This window comes from Perca fluviatilis, chromosome 1 (genome assembly GCF_010015445.1).
Source record: "Perca fluviatilis chromosome 1, GENO_Pfluv_1.0, whole genome shotgun sequence".
In the NCBI taxonomy this organism is placed as follows: domain Eukaryota; kingdom Metazoa; phylum Chordata; class Actinopteri; order Perciformes; family Percidae; genus Perca; species Perca fluviatilis.
The window spans coordinates 16,573,739-16,596,995 of record NC_053112.1 but is presented as its reverse complement, the minus strand read 5'-3'; the positions used below and the strand labels follow the sequence as shown (position 1 = coordinate 16,596,995).

At 40.1% G+C, this 23,257-nt stretch overlaps 1 protein-coding gene across 1 annotated transcript; it reads left to right on the top strand.

Annotated features, from left to right (window-relative positions):
• Positions 1–1,346: 1,346 nt before the first annotated feature.
• slc2a15b (solute carrier family 2 member 15b) lies at positions 1,347–19,782 on the top strand. The gene is made up of 12 exons (XM_039809573.1): positions 1,347–1,382; positions 3,415–3,513; positions 8,999–9,159; positions 9,324–9,448; positions 10,057–10,202; positions 10,470–10,602; positions 10,809–10,996; positions 12,321–12,431; positions 13,927–14,028; positions 15,773–15,848; positions 17,082–17,209; positions 18,626–19,782. The coding sequence occupies exons 1-12, from the start codon at positions 1,347–1,349 to the stop codon at positions 18,851–18,853; spliced, it is 1,533 nt and encodes a 510-aa protein (XP_039665507.1). The 3' UTR covers positions 18,854–19,782.
• Positions 19,783–23,257: the final 3,475 nt, after the last annotated feature.

Genomic DNA, 23,257 nt, shown 5'->3' with positions numbered 1-23,257 from the left:
GATCATTGTCAAAGGCCCTAATGTTTTTTCTGCCACATACAGATAAAATACTTATTTTATTTTTCCCACAACCTTAAGTTTAACAAGTCAAGAGGAGTAAAACCCCTACATATCACTTACAGTACTACTAAACTTAGAAAGCCTTTCACACGTCTAGGGCCCTGTTGATCAGAAAATCAACTCAAAACTCTTTTGTGTTTTGCTGTGTTGTTGTATGACTTTTGTTTTAATATTAAATTAAGTTTATTATTCTGTGCATTGTCCATCCGAGACACCCTACTAGTATGTTAGATCTGGCCATGATGCTCTAATGGATCTCAAACTTTTTTGCTTGTGGCCCTTTGACACAAATCCATGTCTATTATCCCTCGTCAGAGGTTGCATCTCTTAGACTTACAGGCAGTGGATATAGATTCTAGAAGGTGCGGACCTCTCCAGTCACCTCTCCATTATAGTTGCATATTTTATGCGGAATTGTCTATTTTACAAATATAGTTTTAACCTTACATGGTTGACATTGGACGGTGATGGCATGTGGCTGCTAACCTCCTGCTATATCCACGACGAAAAGTACAAAATTAGGCAGAATTTCTTAGTAGGCAGCCAAGAAAATCATGGTTGATCTAATAAAACCTGTACAACAAAAAATTACTTTATTTTATTTTATTTAAATTAGGCACAGAAAACATTCTCACTGTGCTAGGAAAAGGAAACCATCCCATAAGTGCCACATCGGCTTTGATATCGAAATTAATGTTTGTGATTTAATTTCAGCCCTTAATTGTATTAAAGTCATATCGTAAGGTCATAAAGCACCATTAAAAATGTGCTTTATGTGTATAGATTCCCCACCTTCTCTCCTGGGTGAAGGTGCCCCGAAAGGTGCTACTGGGTCTAAACCATTAAGCCCCTAATTTTTACTAATCCTGAAAACGCCTCTGAATACAGTTAGTCATAGGGTATTTATTAATTAAACCCAGCCCAATCTTCCGGCGATTTGATTTCGCCCTGCAGCTAAGATTGAGCTCGGTCTGGTGATAGCCAGACTACAGGCACTTTGGGACGCAGGATGAAACCATTCGGCTCATGTGATCGCTGATGGGCCGGGGAAAACGACTCAAGCCTGGGACGGGCCCGCTCTGCGATGCGCTCCAATGATTGGACATCGGGAGTTTGACAGGCTTGTTAGTTCCGCCCATCAACACGACACGCCTCCTCTCTGCCTCGCGAGCATGGCTGAAAACTACAAATTGGAAGTGAAGAGTTTGAAAAGTTGTGCGGATGAGCTGCTGTTTCTCATCTCAAACGAGCAGAGCATACAAGGGGAGTCGTTTTTCATGAATTAAATGGCGGAGCAACTACTCGTGGAAAACGATGAGAAGGTGAGTGCTCATTTAAGACTTTGATTATGGAGGTGATTGACATGTAGATCAACTACCATACAATATTTTAGTCACATCATTTTCATTGTCTTCAACACTGTCAATACATAGGCTATATGTATATAGAGTCACATATATTCATATATATATATATATATTCATAAACGGTATACATATTAATATTAGGCTATTCATATATATATATATATATTCATATACAATATATATATATATATGTCCTGCCTTGGATTTTGATTTCATTATAGCTTAAGCCGGATACACACATACAACAGCATTTAATTGGACCTAAATCAATTAAAAACCAAACCAACAAAAAGAAAAGGGACTATAACGAATTATAGTAAAAGTCTTAGTAGTTACCCAGAGCTTTGACCAAACTGATGCAACAAATAAAGAGCTGCACATCTGACAGATAATCACCCTAAATTGAATGCAGACTGGGCAGCATTGTCTCCTGTGAGCTATTTTCACGTGTAGTCGTCTGACTCTGTCCATCAGGCTATTAACCGGCTAAATTAGGTTTCTTTAAGGCATCTATGCTGTTATTGTTCAGTCAGAGCAGAGTCAGAGCCTCCTCTGTCTGCTCCTTGTACTAACACACCAACATCCTACATTTTCACATTAGTGGATTCCTTTGGCTCGCTGATATATAAGAATAGTGGACTTTTTTAAAACCCTGATTTTATTTAAAATGATGAAAACATCACAGAGTTGTTGATGGGCAGTGTTGTTGTGTGGTGCAGCTACCAGTTTTATCTATGCTCCATCCACACATTATTATCCCACTGAGCCTCAAACGTAGAGGTCAGCTAAGATCTGTGTGCTGGAATGCAGGACGGCAGCCAAGAGGGTAGCTGCAGGTCGTTCCTAATCAAAATACAGTAGACTGCCTCCATCCTTTTGAAATGCAGTGTGAGGCTCATGTGACTTCAGCGTGGTCAACAGAAGTACCCAGCTGATGTTTCAATCCTTTCTACAAGCTTTAGTTGTCAGCTTTTCTCAAACTGCTACATGAACTGAGCTACCTGAGAAATTGAGCTTTTTTCGCTTCATAAAGTCTGTGTTTTCTGCAAACTAGAGTTTTGTTCATCTAATTCAAGTGCCTTTCCCAAGGCTAATGTGTTTATGGTGCCAGTGAGCAGGCTAGTTGGATATTGCCTGTATTTAGCTGCCGGTTTGTTTCACTTCTTCTGATTCTATCACATGCTGCTTTGTGCCTGTTCAGCTATGCTCAAAGATCAGAGACTCTTATGCAACGTATACCTACACTTATAAGAATGAGTGAGCTAATCTCTTTCCAGGCTGCAGCCAAGTCCAGAAAATAGAACATGCACATTTAGTTTAGCTTTAATGTAGTCCATACAATGTTATTTGATTCAGACAATTTATTTTACTTTATTTATTTTAGGGTGCCATGACAAAAACAAAGAACCCATATGTACTATGAACATCAAGGTCTTTTAATAGGCGTTTGACTGTGAAGCTTATTTTACACTTACATTATAGCTTTAGTGCGTAACTTTTTGATATTATTGAATATTATATAATGAACACAACTCTCTCTGTGTTTCTCAGTATGGCTATGTTCAGAAGATTGTGGCATTCGGTGACTTTCCTGCGCAGAAACTCAAGTGGAGATAATTACCTCTTCTGAAGAGTCCATCATGTTTTTTCAATCCTCCGTGTCTCCTTGGTTACCAGCAACTGTGTGAAGGGGGCGTGGGGGGCGTGGGGGTCGTGTGCGCGGTCACGTAAGGCTTGTGTCATGTGGACGCGGCAACAGTTTTGTTGTCATTACTTAGAATTCCTCAAGGGGGTGACAGAAACTAAAGGTAATTCCTCAGTCACAGCTTTGTAAAAAGTTCTTTCAAAGACAAACACTTTAAGCTAAGTCGTGTTAATAACTAATTTCTGTGATCTCACATTAAATGTAGCTAACAGGCCTCAGGACATTTTATTGTGTAGCTTTTGTTGGTATCTGACTAGTTTCATCTCGTCATCTTCTCTTCAGCATCTTACAAAGCCTCTGCTGGCGGTGGCTTTCCTGGCCTCGTTCGGCAGCTCCATGCTTTATGGCTTCAACTTGGCAGTCGTCAACTCTCCTGCACAGGTTTGTGTCACCACCACATCACCAACATCAACAATGTAATAATAATCATTCTCAGAATATGCTATGGATAAGTTTTATTTCTTAATGGACATAGTAAAGATCAGATTGCATTACATTGTCATGTGAGTCATGCGGGTTTGTGTATCAAATCCAGAAGATGCTGTGAGCCTCACCATGTCATTGACGTCCTGTTTTATCCATCATGTGCTGTTTATTGACACACACACACACACACACACACACACACAAAATGAAGCATGTGAGCTACTTTACTAGCTAGTGTATGGTACAGTTCTTAGGAGGGGGTTGCATAAAAAGAGCTGCACCTGCTGCTTTGGGCCCACTCGGCACATGACAGGTTCAGTGTTTGTTAAGGAATAGCTACAGGCTAACTAACTGACTTTTTAGCTAGTTAGCAAATTATGTAATGTTTCGTTAAGGAATACCGAGCAGCCAAAAATATGATTAAAAACATAATTAAATTGTAAAAGGAGAATTCTGCAGCAGTCTGGAGCACAGAAATAGAATGAATCTCATTTGGAAATGTCACCCCACACACCCAGTTTGTAATACTGCAAATATACAAATACTGCAATACTTTTAAAATCTTTGAGATTACAGCGTTAGACCTTTCATCTCCAGCTCCATATTTGTCCTGCAGATGCGAGTGGTATCAATCATGTCATCCAGTGCTGAGTAAGAAAGTGAATAAACAATGTCCCAAAACAGTTGACAGTTGCATTTTTACAAATCCAGCAGTTACAGAGCAATATTATAATTTACGCCTGCTGGACGTCCTTCCGGGACGATCTAGCGACATCAAATTATGTCATCAAGCTAGACCAATCAACTACGTCTCAAAATAGTAAACTATTGGTTTTGCCCTGGACTCAAACCCTGGTCTCCAGAATGAAAGTCCAGTATTAGATCCGCTGATCAACCATGATGTGTTGTCAATACTGACTTTGTCTGAATTTCGGGCAGAGGGCCATGAAGGCAAACGTCTTCCAAATGCGATCCAACAGCGTAGGAATAGTCTTTTGACTCTTACAAACCGACTTAGTTGACTTATTGTTTTCAGTTTTTAGGATGTATGAAGCTGCTTACTCTGTATCGCTGTGTCAGTGAGGTCTCTCGACTTTCAGTAGGGCTCTATTTTTGCTAATGGTGCAGGGTTGCGCAAGTGAAGGGCCACTTTCCAGTGAGTTTTTTTCCTCCCCTCTACTGTGTGTCTTTTAGGTATTTTGCTCACTTGTCATGTGCTCCATGTGCCCTTTTTCCTTCCCAATTGTTATTCCTTCACTTAATAAGGTTAATAAACAGATATACAGTGTATTGGATCACTATTAGATCCCTCTGAAATCACACAAACGTCTTTAATGCATGTAATAGTGTAGTGTTTAAATGATAAATGATAACTTGTTTCCAAAAGGCCTCTGTATCCCATCTGTGGCCTCTGAGCTTTACATCATGAGACTGCAGAGTACTCATTTCAGTTTCTTAAGACTCACCAGAACAGTTGAATGGACACAGAGCTCCGGATAGAGTGGTTTCTGTGCCATGAGAAATACTTTAATTGACTACGTAGTTCTGCTCACAGTTGAGTTCTCATTTGCGTAGTCTCGCTTTGCTGCTGAGGCGAGTCCACACAGCATTCCGGAATTGGAGAAAAACATGCTCTGGTTTATTGGCATTTCTTTAAACCAATCACAATCGTCGTCAAAATATTCTCGGAAAGGAACTTGTTTATTGGAACGTGTGTACGCTCAAAAGTTGCAACAGAAAACTCAGGTTGGACAGATAGCCTAGCTAGTTGTCTGGATTTACCCTGCAGAGATCTGAGGAGCAGTTAACCATAAATCCACCAGAGTTTAGAAGCGGAAGGTAACGGAAATCAGGTCGAAAAAAAGGACATACCGCGCTAACGGAGCAATCCCGGAAGTGGAAGGTCGAGGATATAGACTGTCATTTGCGTAAACACTGCTAAAAAAAATGTGGCCACACGTGAACTGAACATTGACTGTAAAAAATAATGGATGTAGCAAAAGTGACATCACCAATTGGTTTGTGGACTGCCATTTGAAGCTTTGGTTTAGGTTTGGTTTGGTTTATTGGTTTGCACACATTCATAAAAAACAAAAAAAACAATACAACATATCTCTTTCACATAGAAAGAGAAAGAGTGTGTCCTGGAGAGGTCAGAAACCCGTAGGGGGCTTATAGGTTTTAACCTCACCAGCATTTACCAGCAGTACACAGACAATCGGCAAACCTTCCCTTAATTAACGAGCTAGAACTAACCAACGCTGGCGTTAGCTGGCTAGCTAGCTTGGTTGGCAGAACAATGACATTTATAGGCGAACAAAATGTTCCAATTAACTTTGATGAAGTGACAACACACAGTGAGAGAGTCAAAATTAAAGACAAAAAACATGGAAAACATGTTCACAGTGCCTGGGATATGCATTTTAAACCCTCTTTTGGCACTTTCGCATTAGCTTCACTTTTCATTATTTTTACAGTCTGTGGGCCTAGACCACCTCTGAATGTGGTCTGAGTGATCGGATCTCAATGCATCTTCAATGCGTCCTGGGAGCATTCACACCTTAGAGCGCTCCACTTGTGATCTGGTCACTCAGATCGAATTTTAATACCAGGTGTAAACATATGCACAGGGTGATTTCTGGGTCATTTCAGATGTGAGACACATCAAAGGACTGAAATCACAGGACCTTGTGGTTCATCAAGCCAATCGAAAGCTGAATTTTGAATTTTGCGTAAGATGGAAATATTGTATCCTAGTACATTAGGAGGTAATAAATGATACCTCTAGGCAAAGGAAAGGATGTTCTCCCCTTTTTCTCCCCCCTCTCTGTTCACACACACTCACACTTAGACATATAACTAATTTCTTCCTGTCATCCTGGTCCCTCTGAGGATATGCCCCTGAGTGCCTGTGAACATTACTGGCCTTAAAATTAGACTTAAAGTATAAAGCCATGCATTGTGTGAGCAGTCACAGGACACACAGATGTTCACTCATCCTGAATATCCCAAAAAGTTCTGTATAGGCTTGTAAGAGGATGTTTAATTATTTGTTGCAGATTTAATGTTTTTAGAATGTCTCTTTATCTACAATACTGTGCAATGTTGTATTATGATTAAATCTGAGGTATCATAGTGATGAAAAGTATGTCATGTTTTGCACATAAGGTACACGCTTTCATACTTCTTAACTCCTCCTCCTACTACTGCTCCTTCCAAACTTTACTGTCAGGGCACACTATTGATATCTTTCTTTGTATTTTTGTAGTATGTGTGCGTGGATGTCATATGTCTGTGTGCCTATGTATGTATGTTGTGTATAAGCTATTGGACACCTTAATTTCCTTCGGGATAAATAAATTATCTCTATCTCTATCTATAATAAAAAAAATGAATAACTTTCCAAGAATTAGTGAAGAAGCAGCTGACCAACCAGGCTGTGGACTTCCTGTAGACAGCAGTTAAAACTAATGATTTAACATTGATCAAGTGCTTAGCTTTTTAAACTTTTAATTCAACTTTTCTTTAGTTTTTACGTTTTTGTTTTTGGAGTTCCAAGATTCACTAGCCTAATTATCTATCTTAACCTCAGTACATCAAGCCTCATTTTAAGTATTCCTTTTTGTAATTCACTAACTCTCGCATTGATAAGTTTTAAAAGTGGTATTGTTTGGCCAAACTGAACTACTTTAGCGTACGTATCTGACAAGTATAGACTCAGAGCTTATCAGACTTTTACCTGCCAGAGACCGCCGAGTCAGCAAGCGCAGCGCCACTGAACCCAGTTCGCTAGCCTACTCTACACCTGCAGTCGTTGATAGAAGTTGCTGTTTGTTTTAAGTCTGTTTTTTTATGTTGAAACTTTCTATGCTGCTGTCTTGGCCAGGACTAGAGACGGTCTGTATCAGTTTTTGCTTCCCGATACCGATTTCGATACCTGAACTTGCATATCAGCTGATACCGATCCGATACCAGTGTGTCATATATTTTATTGTGTTTTAACAGCTGTTTACTACTATCCCCGTATGGATGTGATATGATTGCTATCATTGTTGTCGGCCTGGCTTGGGTTAAACCTTTTGTGAAACATGAAGAAACACAAACAATGAATGCCATATTATCCATAACAAGTCATAACAGGAAAAGAACAAATAAACTAATTTAAAGTAGATTTTCTTCAGGGCTAAATTACGTGGTATTGGATCAGTGCATAAACTTTTTACTTGCCGATACTGATGACAGCATTTAAGGCAATCTCGGAGGCTTCTCCGATACTGGTATTGGTTTCGGAACATCTCCAGCCAGGACTCCCTTGAAAAAGAGATTTTGAATCTCATTGGGAATTTTCCTGGTAAAATAAAGGTTAAACTAAATAAAAAAATGAAATGATTAACGGCTTTTTACTTTTGAATAGCAAGTATATCGATTACACTCATAAGATTAGCTGGTTACCTCAATTAATTCTTGCTCAATCAGCACTAGGCTGTTGCAAGGTGCTAATAATTATGAACATTAAACTGGTCAGTTATGTGTCAGAACTGCACACTGACAGTTCATACAGTTCCCTGCATGTGTTGGAGACATTCTTGGGGGCAAAACATCTCTCCGCTTCTTTTCATCACTGAACTCCCTCAGGACCACCCATTCCTTCTAATGATCACTCTGCGTCCTCACTTTTTTTAACAAACAAAATAATTGATCTTTTAATCTGTTGATCAGTGTCAATACTAACACTGCTCGCACAAATTAAAATGAACTCTTATTTTCTCCGTCTCCCGTTTCAGTTTTCTGATGTCTCATTTCACTCACAGAGAATGACTGAATTGGGTCTCTTGAGATGAATTGGATTTAATGTAATGGGCTCTCCAGGACAGCCTGATCTCAGTGGAGGCTCCACTGTTAGACACAAACCTGAAGGAAATCTGATTTGATGCTGCTGGCCCTACCGTAAATTTCTGTCACACCCCAAGACTAACCACTGTCATTTTCTCAAGCATGCAGTTTATGATCCCTTATCGTGAAATTTGATACAACTTTGACTGTGGGGGCTCGATGAGCTTCCTGTCTACTCAATACCGCATCCTCTCCCGCTGATTCAAACAACTCTTCATCCCATCCCCCAGTGCAGCGTACCCCCAACACGGTGGAAATGGCAAGACTAACGTTGACAGTTGGATGCGTGGCACTGTGGGAAATGCTGATGATGTCAAATTTCATGGCCATGTTTATTGGTGTGTAGAGGTATACACATTGAATCTTGAAAGTATATATAGTCTTTTGTAAAAGCAAAATAGGATTTGTTGGAAAAACAAGATATGATACTTGGGAAAAGAGGGCAATAACTTGTAATTCCACATGGTCTATGTAATATGATAATGAATTTATTTATCATTTACCTTGCTGGACAGTGTTAAATTAACTTATTTCTTTCTTCAACAAGTACATCAAAGACTTCTACAATGAGACGCTGGTAGAAGATTACAACTGGACCCCGGATGAGAAGCAACTCACCGTCTTGTACTCCCTCACCGTTTCCATCTTTGCTATCGGTGGGATGATTGGGGCCCTGCTAGTGGGCAAACTGGTAACCAAATATGGAAGGTATGTATGTATGTATGTGTGTGTGTGTGTGTGTGTGTGTGTGAAACACATGCAGAATGAGTATTTGTGTTTGTGAAATGCCATAAGCCTGTGCTTCTGACAGGTACGTACATCTTATTCTTAGGACACACAGTGACCCCTCTTTTTTCAACATTCTCAAACAGGAAAGGGACGCTGGTGAGATCTACTGTGCTGGTGTTTATAGGGGGAGCTCTTTTGGGCTTCAGCAGAATGTGCAGGATGCCTGCGATGGTCATTATTGGACGCTTCATCACAGGCGTACACTCAGGTAGGCCTGTCTGTTTCCTGAATGACCGAATTTTGTTACAATGTGTCAAATTCTTACTCGACACGAAAGTAGCTGCATCTGCAGTGTGCAGAGCTGTTTCATTTTCTTTTTTGTTTTTCGTTGTGTGGATTGACACATTCTCATATATTTATAAAATACAACATTTATAATATCCAACTACGTTGGCCCTAAAGGACAAAACACAACGACATTTTAGAAATCACAACATTTCACAAAACACAACAGCAAAAGAGAAAACATTTTAGAAAACACAACAGAAAAAAAAATGGCATTTGGTGAAACGGGAAATGGTAGGTTCGTATTGGACAATGATCCCTCGTCCCTGATTGGATGCTCTGTCTGCGATAGATGGAAGAACATAAAATTGAGAACATTGAATCCTACGAACAAACAATCTGACTTTTTTTCAGGAAGCGGATAGGCTAAAAATGTACCCTAGACACCAAACAAATACATTACATCATAAGCTTGTGTGTTTAGTTTTCATGAAAGTCATATTTAGTCTTGAATGAATATTTAGCACATTCAAGTTTTGCTAATATTCGCCTGGTTAAGCCCATGGTTTCCCCTCTCTTTGTTTCCCACAGGTATCTCTCTCAGTGTGGTGCCGATGTACCTCGGTGAGATCGCCCCCAAGAACCTGCGAGGCTTCTTAGGCCTCGTTCCCAGCATTCACATTTGTCTTGGAGTCTTCATCGCTCAGGTCCTGGGACTCCATGAACTGCTGGGAAAGGTATTAACATCGTGGCGTTCAAACGCTAGGTCTACTGTCAACACTTTGAAGAGAATGTCTCAAGATTGTTTCCTTTCCCCTTTATAAGTGTTTGTTGACAAAGTTCTGCTGATGTATGAAACAGCTGCACAGAAGAATTACGATTTTTTTAATTAACACATACTTATTACAGATTCTAGGCTGATTAGTAAAAGCTGCTGATTGTTACATTCATGTAGTAGGGTTCTATTAAGTTGTCATGTTTTTTTTGTTTTTTTTACTACACAGGAAGAGCACTGGCCTTTGCTTCTTTCCTTGGTGGTGTTTCCTACCACCATCCAGCTGATGCTGTTGCCATGGTTTCCAGAGAGTCCACGGTACCTGTTGATAGAGAAGGAAAATATTCACGCCACCATTGCTGGTTAGAAATCAGACTTTTCTTCTCTCAGAGTACAGATTTTGTCATAATTTCTCTTAACAAGCTGCAGTTCTTGTTTCTCTTCTTTAAAATCCGATAACAAACAAAATTTAAAATCCGATGGCTAAACTTGTTAATGTCACTCTTTTTATGATTGAAGTTTAGGTTGATGTGTCTTCAGGTAAAAGCTTTTTTTTCTTTCCTTTTAGCCCTAAAGTGGTACCGTCCTAAAGGAGACATCCAGGCGGAGGTGGATGAGATGCAGGAGGAACAGCGCTCTCTGTCCTCTCTCCAGACCGTCTCTGTTTGGGGCCTGCTCATGGACCGCTCTGTTCGCTGGCAAGTCATCACCATTATGGTGGTCAACATCGGCATGCAGCTGTCTGGCATCGATGCGGTAAGTGTAAAAAGCATTGTGACCTGTCTGTCTTTGTGTGTGTGCGTGTGTGTGTGTGTGCTCACATTTTAGATGTGCAAAGACTGTGCAGTTATTATACGAGAGTAAGTCATATTGCTACATTCCCAGCTGTGCTCCACCCATCTGCACCTCCTCCTGTCCATACATCACAGTCCCACATGCAGCCACTGAGTGACTAAGCAGGGGGCAACAGGACCACGCCTCATTATCTACTGGTCCTCTCTGTTAGTGCTACCCCACATGAGAAGGTCCACCCATCCACACACAAAGTCAAACACATTTTTATACTCATTGATGCATGTGGCTGGAAGCTCTATGCATGCTGACTCACATGCTAGTACCATTTCCCAGCAGGGGTACACCCCACTGGGTCCCACTGTCCCAGAAACACTGGAAGGCTTGAAACATCCAGACAAATGGTTTGTGCAATAAATCTGTAACACAAAATACAAAATCAGACATTTCAAGAGAGTTTAAAGTGGAAACATGCTTGTTGTCTTTATTTAATTGAGCAAGACAAACTACATTAAATAGATATATTCATAATTAGAAATTAATTAAACCATGAGTAAATGAAGAACGGGAAAAAGAAACGGCAACAACAATAAATGAATAGGTACAATTACATTTCTCTGCTTGCATTTCTTTTTTTTAATGTACAAATTCTTTTCAACTAATGTAATGCATGACCTCCTTATCCAAAAGACCGTATACTGGTGGCAGTGGGTCCTTCCACTTAAACAGAATCGCTCTTCTACAGAACAGAAGGCTATCGTAATATGGGAGCTGTAAGTTTTTCAAATAGTTGTGTTTGTGTATATTTTCTGCTTTGATATAGACATGTGAACGCAGTGCTGCAATAGTGATGAAATGGTATATGCATGGTTACTAAATCAACAAGACAGCATTTAACCACACCAATCAAGATCTTGTCCACACCTCATCAATGATGGATGTTGAATCGGCAAAGTGTGATTAATGAGAATACACAAATTAATTTCAAGGGGAGTACTTGTCAGAAGTCCATACTGATGAAACACTGTATCTCAAATGCATGAGTGATGTTCGGCGTGAGGATAATGATCACTATGATGAATCACGGGAAACGCTAAATAAACAGAGCGACTTTTTGGCCTTTTTTTACAGACAAAGTTTGACTTTTAAAAAAGCGTGTGTGTGTGTGTGTGTGTGTGTGTGTGTGTGTGTGTGTGTGTGTGTGTGTGTGTGTGTGTGTGTGCGTGCGTGTGTGTCTTTCTGTGGTTCAACATATTCATCATTGACTTCATGTCACTGTCAATTTCAGATCTGGTTCTACACAAATGACATTTTTAGCGACGCAGGAATCCCAGAACCTTATATTCAGTACACAACTGTGGGGACTGGTGCCATTGAGGTCATCTCTGGGATGCTGGGGGTGAGTAGACATTATCACACTTTCAACACAATAAGATGGCATTATTATGTCAGTATTTTATGACAACGAATCGATTAGTGCATCTAGGATTTGTTGCTTTTCTCCATTTTACATCATTGTAAATTGAATGTCTTTTGGTTTTGGTGTGTTGTTAAAACAAAATGAACATTTTTATAGACTTGACAGTTAATCAATCAATCATAAAAAAAACTTTGACTTATTCATGATTGAGTTGCAGTCCTACTTCTATTTGTTGTGTAGTGCTTAAACAGCAGACTTTAAATGACCGTTTTGACAATCGATTTATTGTTTCAGTCATTATCAATAACAATCAAGTAAAAACACAAACCATTACAATGTGTCAAGGAGCTGCTTTTCTCTGTTTTGTATTGTAAAATTAGTATCTTTCTGATGGACTTTTTGACTGTTAGTGACACAAAATAAGGCAAAACACATCGAAAATGTCACTTTGCTCTGGTAACTTTTATAGACTGAATAGTTAGTCACCAAATTGAAAAAAGTAACTGACAGATTAATCAATCATATAATTGCTAGTTTTATAGCTTTAATAATGTGCTGTGTGAGAGTCATTTGTCAATGTATGTAATATGAAAACAAAATTAGTTTCCCAAATTCACATCTTTTATCTCAATCGTCATTTGGACTGATGTCTTTCTCCGTTCAGGTCAATATGTTGAACCTGCTGCTGTACCCACCATAGAACTTTAGAAATAACAAGTTTAGAGTTACATATCATGATTGGGATAATTTATCAGTCATGTAGTCATAAATGATCAGGTACTTTTCATTACGCTTTTATGGTATTTTATTGTATCATTTGTGGGGGTTTTTTTGCTCGGTATGTGAGTTGTGTACTGTATAAACTCCCATCTAGGGAAGAGTTTTGCAAACTAGTTTAGTCTTTAGACCTTTTTTTTTAAACAGCAGACATTTTGACTTGAGCAAAAGAACATTGTAGTTGAAAACATTCAAAATGACTGAGTTCCATTCAGGTGATCTGCATCCAGGGTCCTCGTATTGTGCATGCTGGCTCACTGTCATAACTTACAGGGACACTTGGTGGAACTGAGCCAATCATTAACTAAATGTGTTTCACCTGTGCTTTTCCTGCTATGATGACTCAACCGTGAGAAAGGTCTATTGATACTGTATGGGCCACTGGTCCATGCTATGTAGGCTACTTATCCCTAATAAAATTACACTGAATAAATACAATTAGTGACACAGCACATATCATTATTTTTACATCTTCTTTACTGTACTTTTATTCATTCATCTAGTCATTGTGTGTGATGTAAATGTGCCAGATGTAGCCAAATGGCTAATTGTAGTTGCCCTTGGAATACTCTATGTATTGTCTGTGGTGCACCAGTAATCATGATATGGGCTAAAATAAATGATCAGAGGATAAAAAGTAAACGGTTTCTTGTTCCTTGATGGTGTCACAGTTCTTGCCTCTTTGTCCATTTTGCAGTGTTTCACTATCGAGCGTCTTGGCAGGAGACCTCTGATGATTGGTGGCTTCCTCTTCATGGGTCTCTGCTGTGCTGGGATCACAGTGACTGTCCTCTTCCAGGTACAGTGTCTTCTAATGCCCTGCTCAGCTAAGACTATATTAACATTAACTTGCAGATCGTGGCGTAGGGCATACAGTACATTGTTTTAAATAGGGCTAAGGACATTACCAAATTTACATAATAATTTACATAAACTAAAAGCTGTGTCTAAGGTATGGTTGTTTGTTTTCTCCATAACAACATCATATAAGTATAGGTGTCCTTATGAACATTGGAAAGTTTATCTAAAGCTTACATGAGGCTTCAGCAGGCTGAGTTAAAGGGTAACTACCGTTTTTTTCAACCTGGATTTTCCTATGTTATGTTCTTTGACAATGGTCCAGTATTAAGTGAGATCGCTGCAGTCGGAAGCAGCAAAACAAGCTACAGTGTAAGTTAATAGGGCAATTGTCTAGCTTGTATTTACCTTTACAAAAGTGCTTGTTTTGCCACTGACAGGCTCAGATTAATATTCTAAGTGTCTGACAACATTATGGAAAGGATTTCTAGGGAGGTCGACCTTTCTGTTAACGAGTAAGATCCTTTTTTTAAACATAAAAACATCTGCGAAATTGCTTTCGCTAAAGCCACCAGACTCCATGTAAATAAACAATGTCATTTTAGCATCGTGTAATACACTTCATCCAAAGTCGACAGAAACAAAATAAAACTATGAAAACCTGTTTTGGGTCGTCTTTCTACTTTTCCAACCATCACAGCTCTATATATGCATGTATACATATGAAAATATTTTTGGCTCTATACACGCTAAAAGTATTGTTTTTTTAAATGTCTGGTGGGTTTAGCGCTAGCGACCTCAGAGCTGTTTCTGGTTAAACACAAAGAGGTTTTAAAAAGGTCTATCTCTGTAGGGATCATTTCCATAGTGTTGTCAGACACTTAGAATAATAACCTGAGCCTTTTAGTGGGAAAACAGTACTTTTAGTGGACCAAACTGACGCTGAACATTTGCCCCGTAGGGTTACATTGCAGCCCGGTCTGTGGTTGCCGGTTACAGCGTTATGGCTTAATACTGTACCAATTTCAAAGATTGTTGTTCCTATCAGTCACTTGCACACAAAAAATAGGAAAATAGGGTCCATGTTGAAAAAAACGTCAGTTACCCTTTAAACAATTTAAGTGGATTTCTTGTGAAATTTAAGTCTTTTTTTTAGTATTAACTCCCCTCTTTTTGTTTCGCTGTTGAGCTGCAAAGGAAGCATATTAACAAAAAGAGAGAATGTTATACTAAAAAGGCTGTAAGATTTGAAAGATATCCACTTGATTTGTCGAACTCAACCAGATGAAGCCTCATAATGGCTTCAGATAAACTTTTTAATACAGTTTTGTCCGCCATCACTTACACTGAAATCACATTAGGGAGAGATCTCCTAATAGCCTGCATGAACAGTAGGAATGATTACAGCAATGTTTGTACTATTTCTTTGAAACAGTTGTGAAATTGTGAACCTATTCTTTTTAAGATTAGAATTACCAGATCATTAGTAAAAAAACAACTATGTACAACTATGTTCTCTTCAGTAAACTAGTGTTTGGTAAACCTGTTTACTTACAAAGTAGTAGTACAAACAAAAAAGTAATTATGAAGTAAATGTCAGTAGCATGGTACAGATATGTTACATATGATCAGAATCATTAAATATAGTCAAATAAATAATCAGGAAAAACTGGGCAAATTGCATAGCCTACTAATGTTTACAACTTGTGACTTCAGACTCATGACTTGTGTTTGACCAATCACAGGCGCAGGTGTCCTTCATGCGCTACATCAGTGTGGGCTGCGTTGTTGGGATTATTGCTGGCTTCTGCATAGGTCCAGGTAAACACTTCAGTAACCCTCTCTGTATCTCACTATAATACGAACATTTCCAGTCCATACATACTGCACTAGATTTGGGCTGTCTGTCGGTGTGTAAGATAACACTGCTCCCTGCTGGAAGCTTGCACAACAGCAGGCACCAAATCTTAAAAAAACAGCACCACACCCTCCCTACTGCTCCTCTGACTGTGAAGAGATATTGTATTTCATTAGTCTTGTAAAATTAGGAAATCTTAACTGCCACACTACATCCATTCCCACAGCCGTTTGTACACTGGATGAGTTGAGTGAAGTGAATTAAGAGGCAATAGTTTACAACTTTGGGAGCCACGTTGAGTGGACCTGCGAGGATGATGAATTAGAACGATCCTGGTTTACATAGCGTCATTCGTCAAGCCGGTCAAAATCTATACCTTGGCACGCGCACAACGATTTCTGTTGCTGCAATTAGACTTTTAATGGCTCATTGTTCATAAGCTAGCCGCGATGAATACGGTTTCCTTCAGACGAAACCTTGCATGCACAATGACGCCCCCACCCAAACATACCGCAGATGTTGACAAATTATGGCCTCGTTATTGGTTTGCCGGTATTAAACCTTCCTCTATGCAATTATTATGCACAGATAATGAGGACATCATTTGAAAAGCTCATCATTAGCGCTTTTACTCATGCATATTTTCTCCTTCATAGCTTTCACTTCTAACAATGAAGAATTATGTGTTTAAAGCTAGGACAACATGGCATAGATCCTGCATATCAAACTAATGACTTGCACAAGTCCTGGCTAAGCTATTCTGTTTCTTGTGGTTCCGAGTTGGAATTTTTCCAGGTTGACAAACATCCTTCTCTCTTGTCAATCTATGATCACTGAGTAATAATGAACACATAATGAAGTGCATGCAGAAGAAGCACTGTAATATAATAGCAAATGGGGCTCGAGGAATGTTTATCATTTGTTTTATCATTGTTCTGTTTATTTTGAATGACTGCCAAACAATAGTCCTGAGTAGGAATATTGATAAACTAATTGATGAATGAAGACGCTGGTGTTAATTTCACAACTCCCAATAGATTCATACTGCACTGAGTGGTTAAATGTGATTTGTGTTATGATAGGATGCCTGGTTAGATCAGACCAACAGATGAACCGTATGTGAAGTGAACCATGTTGTCAAAATGTTTCCTTTAAAATAATACAAATGTGTTTTTTTTTGTGTGTATTCTGTGTAGCTGGTGTGCCTTTCCTGATCACTGCAGAGCTATTTAAGCAGTCACACCGACCGGCTGCCTACACTGTGGCCGGATGCCTCAACTGGTTGTCCAACTTCACCATCGGCTTCGTCTTTCCTTTCCTAGAGGTAAGAGCAAACTCAAATTCTGCTGTTGGCTTTTGATTTTGAAATCTCTTGATCCTGAAACGACTGAAATGTGTAGCAGATCTCCTGGGTTTACTGCCTAAAATACAGTCAGGTTCATTTAAAAAAACAAGCATCTCATGTGTCCAAATGTTTTGTATATTTTGCATCTTTAGTCTAGCTGGCATTGAGTTCATTCTGACATTGTATCCAGGATCTGTTGTGGCTTCACTCGCGATGTCAGACACATTGCAATTATGCTATGGGCCGTCTGGTTTTGTTTGAATAGACACGACTCCCCAAATACCAATAAAATTACTAATTAAAAGCGACCTTGCTGTCTCTCATCGTCCTCAGTGTTGGTCTAGTCACTCTAGTAGAACAGACACAAAGTAAAGAGGATGTACAAAGTGTAGAGTAATGTACAGATTAATATACAGAATAAAATATAGAAAAAATAGAATGTAGAATAAACAGTATAAATACTCAAGATATATACAGTATGATATACTGTATGTACACGACCCCAGCAGTATATTAATAGACAAAGTTAGCAGCTAGCTGGTGAACATAGTGGAGCATTAGCTACAGAGCCAGATATTGTCAGTGAATACCTAGTTTTGCAGAAGCAGACCTATCTACCACAGTGCTGTGTCAGAGCTGAAGTATGGTCTGGCTACACCACCTATCTACTCTAGCATAGAGGGAAAAACGTGCTCTGGTTTATTTGCATTTCTTTAAACCAATCACAATCGTCATGGGCGGTGCTAGGCACCGCATGGAACCCCGGTGCTGCCGCAAAATATCCTTGGGAAGGATCTTGTTTTGGTGGAACATGTGTATGTTCAAAAGTTGTTTTAGTCGTTCAACATAAACTCGGATTTGACAGATAGTCTAGCTAGCTGTCTGGATTTACCCTGCAGAGATCTGAGGAGCAATTAACCATAGTCCTCATAAATCGACTGGAGTTTAAAATTCCAACACGAAGAAAGCGTAAGGTAACTGATATCCGGCCTAAAAGAAGGACATACGGCCGAATTTCCAGCGGAAACCGGAAGTGGACTAAACCAATCACAACCATCCTTGGCGGCACTAAGTCCCGATACGGAGAAAGCAACAGGGGAAGGACAGGCTTTGCTGGGACGTACCGGATGTCAGGCGCGTCATGTCAATGTACATTTATCCATAAAGCCAGACTAGTGAATACCTAAAGAGAGGAAAAGGAGAATGAATATTGGATTATTTATCAGGTGGCCAGAAACATGACTCCAAATGAATGCTAATGTTGCTCCGAATCAACTGCATGTGTGTGTAGCAGCTGTTTGCTAACAAGTTCTCCACAAGAACAGTATGTGTTTTATTTGATCATGCATTTGTAGTGTTTTATTCAAAGTTAAATTGTGTGTCCTCCCACCACAGATGTCTTTAGGTCCTTACTGTTACCTGATCTTCTGTACGATCTGCTTGGGAGTGGCCGTCTACACAATCTTCATTATTCCTGAGACCAAGAACAAAACCTTTATGGAGATCAGCCAGATGTTCGCTGTCAAGAACAACATCCTCAAAGAAGAGCTGCATTCCAATGGGCATCTCAAAATGGCTGTGATGAACGGCTATGGAACCCTTGGCCGCCACGACGAAAAATAAGAAGGATTGAGGAGGTGGACCTACATGCAAATGATGTTCTCTTCTCTAGAAGACAAGATAAAAGGTGGAACTTCTGTGGCCACGAGGAGATCTGCTGCTTCATGCAAAAACTACAAAGACCACGCACTTTCTATACGCACACACATTCCTGTTTTAATACTTAATCCCCAGTCAAAGTGCAGCTCCTGTACATTATGTGGGACAGAAGTCACACTGTCATGCGTTTCAACGGTCATGCGTTTCAAATCAACCGTCAGTGACATTTTAATCCGTTTCCCTGCATCTTAAGTCATTTTTACGGGAGCCAAGTTGGTTTCTCACAGTGCTCTCAGAAGTTTTAATCTTCGCATTGGCTTCACTTTATTTGAACACATCCCATGATCACTTAATTGTTCATAGTCAGTGTTGAATTCTGTCTTTGTTGCTCAATAAAGACTGATTATGTTTATTTAGTGACATGGCAATAACACCTTTGAGGCAGTGCTTCAATCAGTGAACTAAAGGAAGGTATGAAAGCCATTTCTCTCATGTTTCACTCAGTGGTTAAAAAGTCACAAGACATAATGTGAATAATACAATAGTTACTGTTCCTGTTTGTTCACAGTGTTCAGCTCAAGGTGAATGTCTTGACGAAGAACTTGAGCTTGTGTTTGTTTTCGTCTTTTGTTCAGTGTGTGTTTTGTGTCTATTCTAAGAGAGCTGGATAATGTGGCTGCTGTAGTATCATTTCATGTCTTGTCCAAATATGTGCACAAATATATGAAGCTTGTTAAAGAGCTATAATTTATCAATATATCACGAAAAAGAAGTTGTAGAAGGTTGTTCAGTGATTTCTTTTAACTGGCCTGTTTTGCTAGACCTCATTGTGTAAAATATGGTGGAAATAAAATGAAAACTGTTAGAAACATTAATATGCAGAAACATTAAAATATGTCCCGTCTGTTATTCTGCTGTATTGAGCTGTAAAGCTTTTTGCTGATTGAGCCAAATAATCACAACTAACATACAAAAATAAGAAAAAAAAAATAAGATTCATATACAGTAGGTTAGTTTACCCCACTATAAAATAAAAAATAAATAAACCCACTGTGCCATCAAATACAGAGTGGCTCTTTTGTGTTACCACAGTACTTTAGTTTCTTATGGGGCCAATGTTTACTTCATATTTATTTAGCTGTGGTGATGCCCAATAACTGGAAGTTGCCTCCATGCATAGAAAATTACAATAAAGAGAAAGATCGTTATCTGGCATTACTGTATCTCGCCAAAAACAACCATCAATATAAAAAAATATTTGCAATTACAACAGAAATACACATACATCACAAAGCAAATAAAATGCAGGTCTTAAAAGCACAATCCAAATGATTCCCAACAATGACATAATAGAAAAAGATTGTAGAAGAAATACTGAAAACCTTTCGTTCTAAAGGGCAAAAGTGAAACTAAAACTGTAGCCTCGAAAGCAATAAGCACCCGTACTATACAATGGGTTTATAAGTTACATGGTTTCAAAGTTCATTCTTGACCTTGGAAAAAGCAGTTGGGGAAAACAAATTTCTCAACATCCATTTAGTGGCTGATCTGGAGCTTTCAATCATATTACATGATCTTTATCAGCAGATAGAGTTTGCCCAGTTGTCATGGAATTGTAGACTGTGCAACATGAACATGAAGTCCTTTAAGTGCTCAGAAGAAAATGGACATTTCAACGTCTACAATTCCATGACAATTGGGCAAATTTCATCTGCTGAGGAAGATCCTATGATATGATCGAAAGCTCCGGAACAGCCAGATGCTCTGCAGCGCTTTTGTAGAAGGTCAGAGGTCAAAATGTTCATTTGAGGGGTCTTCCTGATGAACTCCCGAGCTAAGAAGACAAAACAAGTGTCATGCTGGAGGATTATAAATACTAACCCAACAACCCAAAAGTTCCTCTTAAGGCCTAATAAGTGATTTATGAAGCATTTATGTAGCCATTAATTACAACAAATAAACTCTTTATAAAAGGTGACTTATTAGCAGGTGTTACACATATAAGAAGTATTTTTTGCACTCTTGGAAGGACTGCACTGAGGCTGATAACTCCAGAACAGACTACAGCCTACAGTGGCAAAAACATCTTTAAATGTCTTAGTGTTGTAATAAACAATAAATCAACACACTTCCATCACTTCAGTGTCTATGATACTGTGTATTTAACATAATCTTGATATCTGTCTCTGGTTCCCACAACGAATAAGACTACATGCTCAGTTACTGAAGAACTGTGAATCTGTCCTCAACAAGTAAATGAGACATTTTGGAGTTCAAGTCTTTCTAAGGGATGTTATGGCCATCCCCTGGTATTTTTGTCATTCATCTCAAACTGTGTAGTGTGATCATCATTGAGTGAAGAATCACGCGAATAGCAGCGTTCTCTCAGTGTGTAAAACTGACATCATCATGACTTCAGTCCTCTGCCAGCCAGGGTTGCAAATGTGCCATACTATGTGGTGTGTTAGGGTAAATGTGAGAAGGATGGGAAGTGGCGCTCCTGTCTCTCTCATCTCTTCTCACTGCCTTTAGGCTGGCAGATCCATCTGTCAGCCCCTACACAAGGACCCTGCAAACCCCCAACTGAGGCAGAATGGATACATGTTGTCCCTGCTTGTCCTGTTATCACAGAGGAGAGAGAGAAGAGGGTCAGTGTTGAAAACATCAGCATCACATCTGGATTGTTTTGGTATACAGTAAAGAGTGTCACAGCACTTTCAGACATGGCTTCCTGTCACAGAAATGGAGGGGAAAAGGTGATGCAAGCTAGGTGATTGAGAGTCAACCTTTGGAGTTGTTGATTTGCTGCTGAATGACAAATGGACAGGGGAGTTTGAGTCCTGAGAGAGGACAAACAGGGGCCGTGTGGCTGTTCATATGTAACGTCAATCCCAAACAAAGGGCTCCTTGTCACTGCGACCACAGTACATTGCTGTGGATAATCCCACAGCATTGTGCACATGTGATAACACACTCACACACTCTCAGGCTCACTCCGCCTTGGGCAGGCAGAAGCTATAAATCAAACAAATAGCATCACAGCCTGGCGAAGGAAGCATTCCAACAGATAAAATGCTCTCCCACACAACAAAGCCACACTCACTGCGTAATTAATTGCAACAAATTACCTCTTCCTCTCCCTGTCGCCCCTTTACGGCACTGACAAGCGCACTACACGCTCCTGCGCGCGTGCGTTCGCGTGTGTGTATACTCTAGCGCGCATCGTGGCACCGGTGCGTACACAAACACACACACACACACACACACACACACACACACATACTCGGCCTGCACCCTTCATAAGTGCTTTAATGTGGCTTATTGCAGTGTGTGGTCCCCTTAGCCGTGGAAATATTCGCTTGACGGATGTGCTTTGTCGCCGGCGCTCCCCGGCGGAGGGCGGCTGTCAGGGAGGAGATGATAACATTAACAGGGAGGCAAGGCGATGACAAATGCCTGTTATCAGCGAACGAGGCCGGTGACAAATCGAACGGCAGCGCCCAGGCAGCCCCGGCGCGGCGTAATAAAAAAGAAGATGGATGGCACACCCAGGCAGGGCCCGCGTTAATGCGATTTCCACTGCTCTCCCTGACTCCCAATTAAGGCTGGGAGGGAAGGAGGGGCGGTGGGGAGGATGAGGGAGAGAGATGTGGAGCGCAGGAGAGAGGAGAGGAGATAGAGATTTTGTGTCTTGTGGATGAGAGTGTGAAAGGAAGGAGGAGAAGAGCGAAGGATGGTGAAAGGAGGGAAGACTGAGGTGGGCATGAAGAGAAGAAGAGGAGGAAGGGGGTAGAAATGTGAGGACAGGATGGGAATTTGAGGCAGATGCAGTGGTATATGAAGAGGATAGATGTCACTAAGGATGAGGCTGGAGTGACAGAAACAAAGTGGTGGAACCACAACAGAAGATGCAGCTTTAATTGTCTTCAGAGCCCATCTGCTCCCCCCTCTACACCCCCCTGCTTCCCTCTTTTACTCACACCTCAATCAGGGCCATGTCTCAGAGGCATAGAGTTGTTATGTGTCTCTGCAGCCAGGTGGAACACCATTAGAGCCTTTCAAACAGCTACGGTAATGAACAAAACCTCTCTCTCTCTTTATTCTTGCTTCGACAGGTTGACGCTCCTTGATTAGCAGTAGCCTATCAGGTGTGTCAGCACTGGATCAAAGTATAAAAAAAAAAAGTCCTGCATGCTCCCGCAGTTCTCTATTGGCTCAGGATTCAAGTGCTGCTCCCTAAATCAGCTCTTATAAAAACAGAGCTGACAGACAGCCTATGGCTTACAGGCAGACAGAGCTATAGAGATGAGCTACGACTGTGTCCAGGATGACTGTTCCAACTCATCCTGTCCAAGGACCCAGATGTTA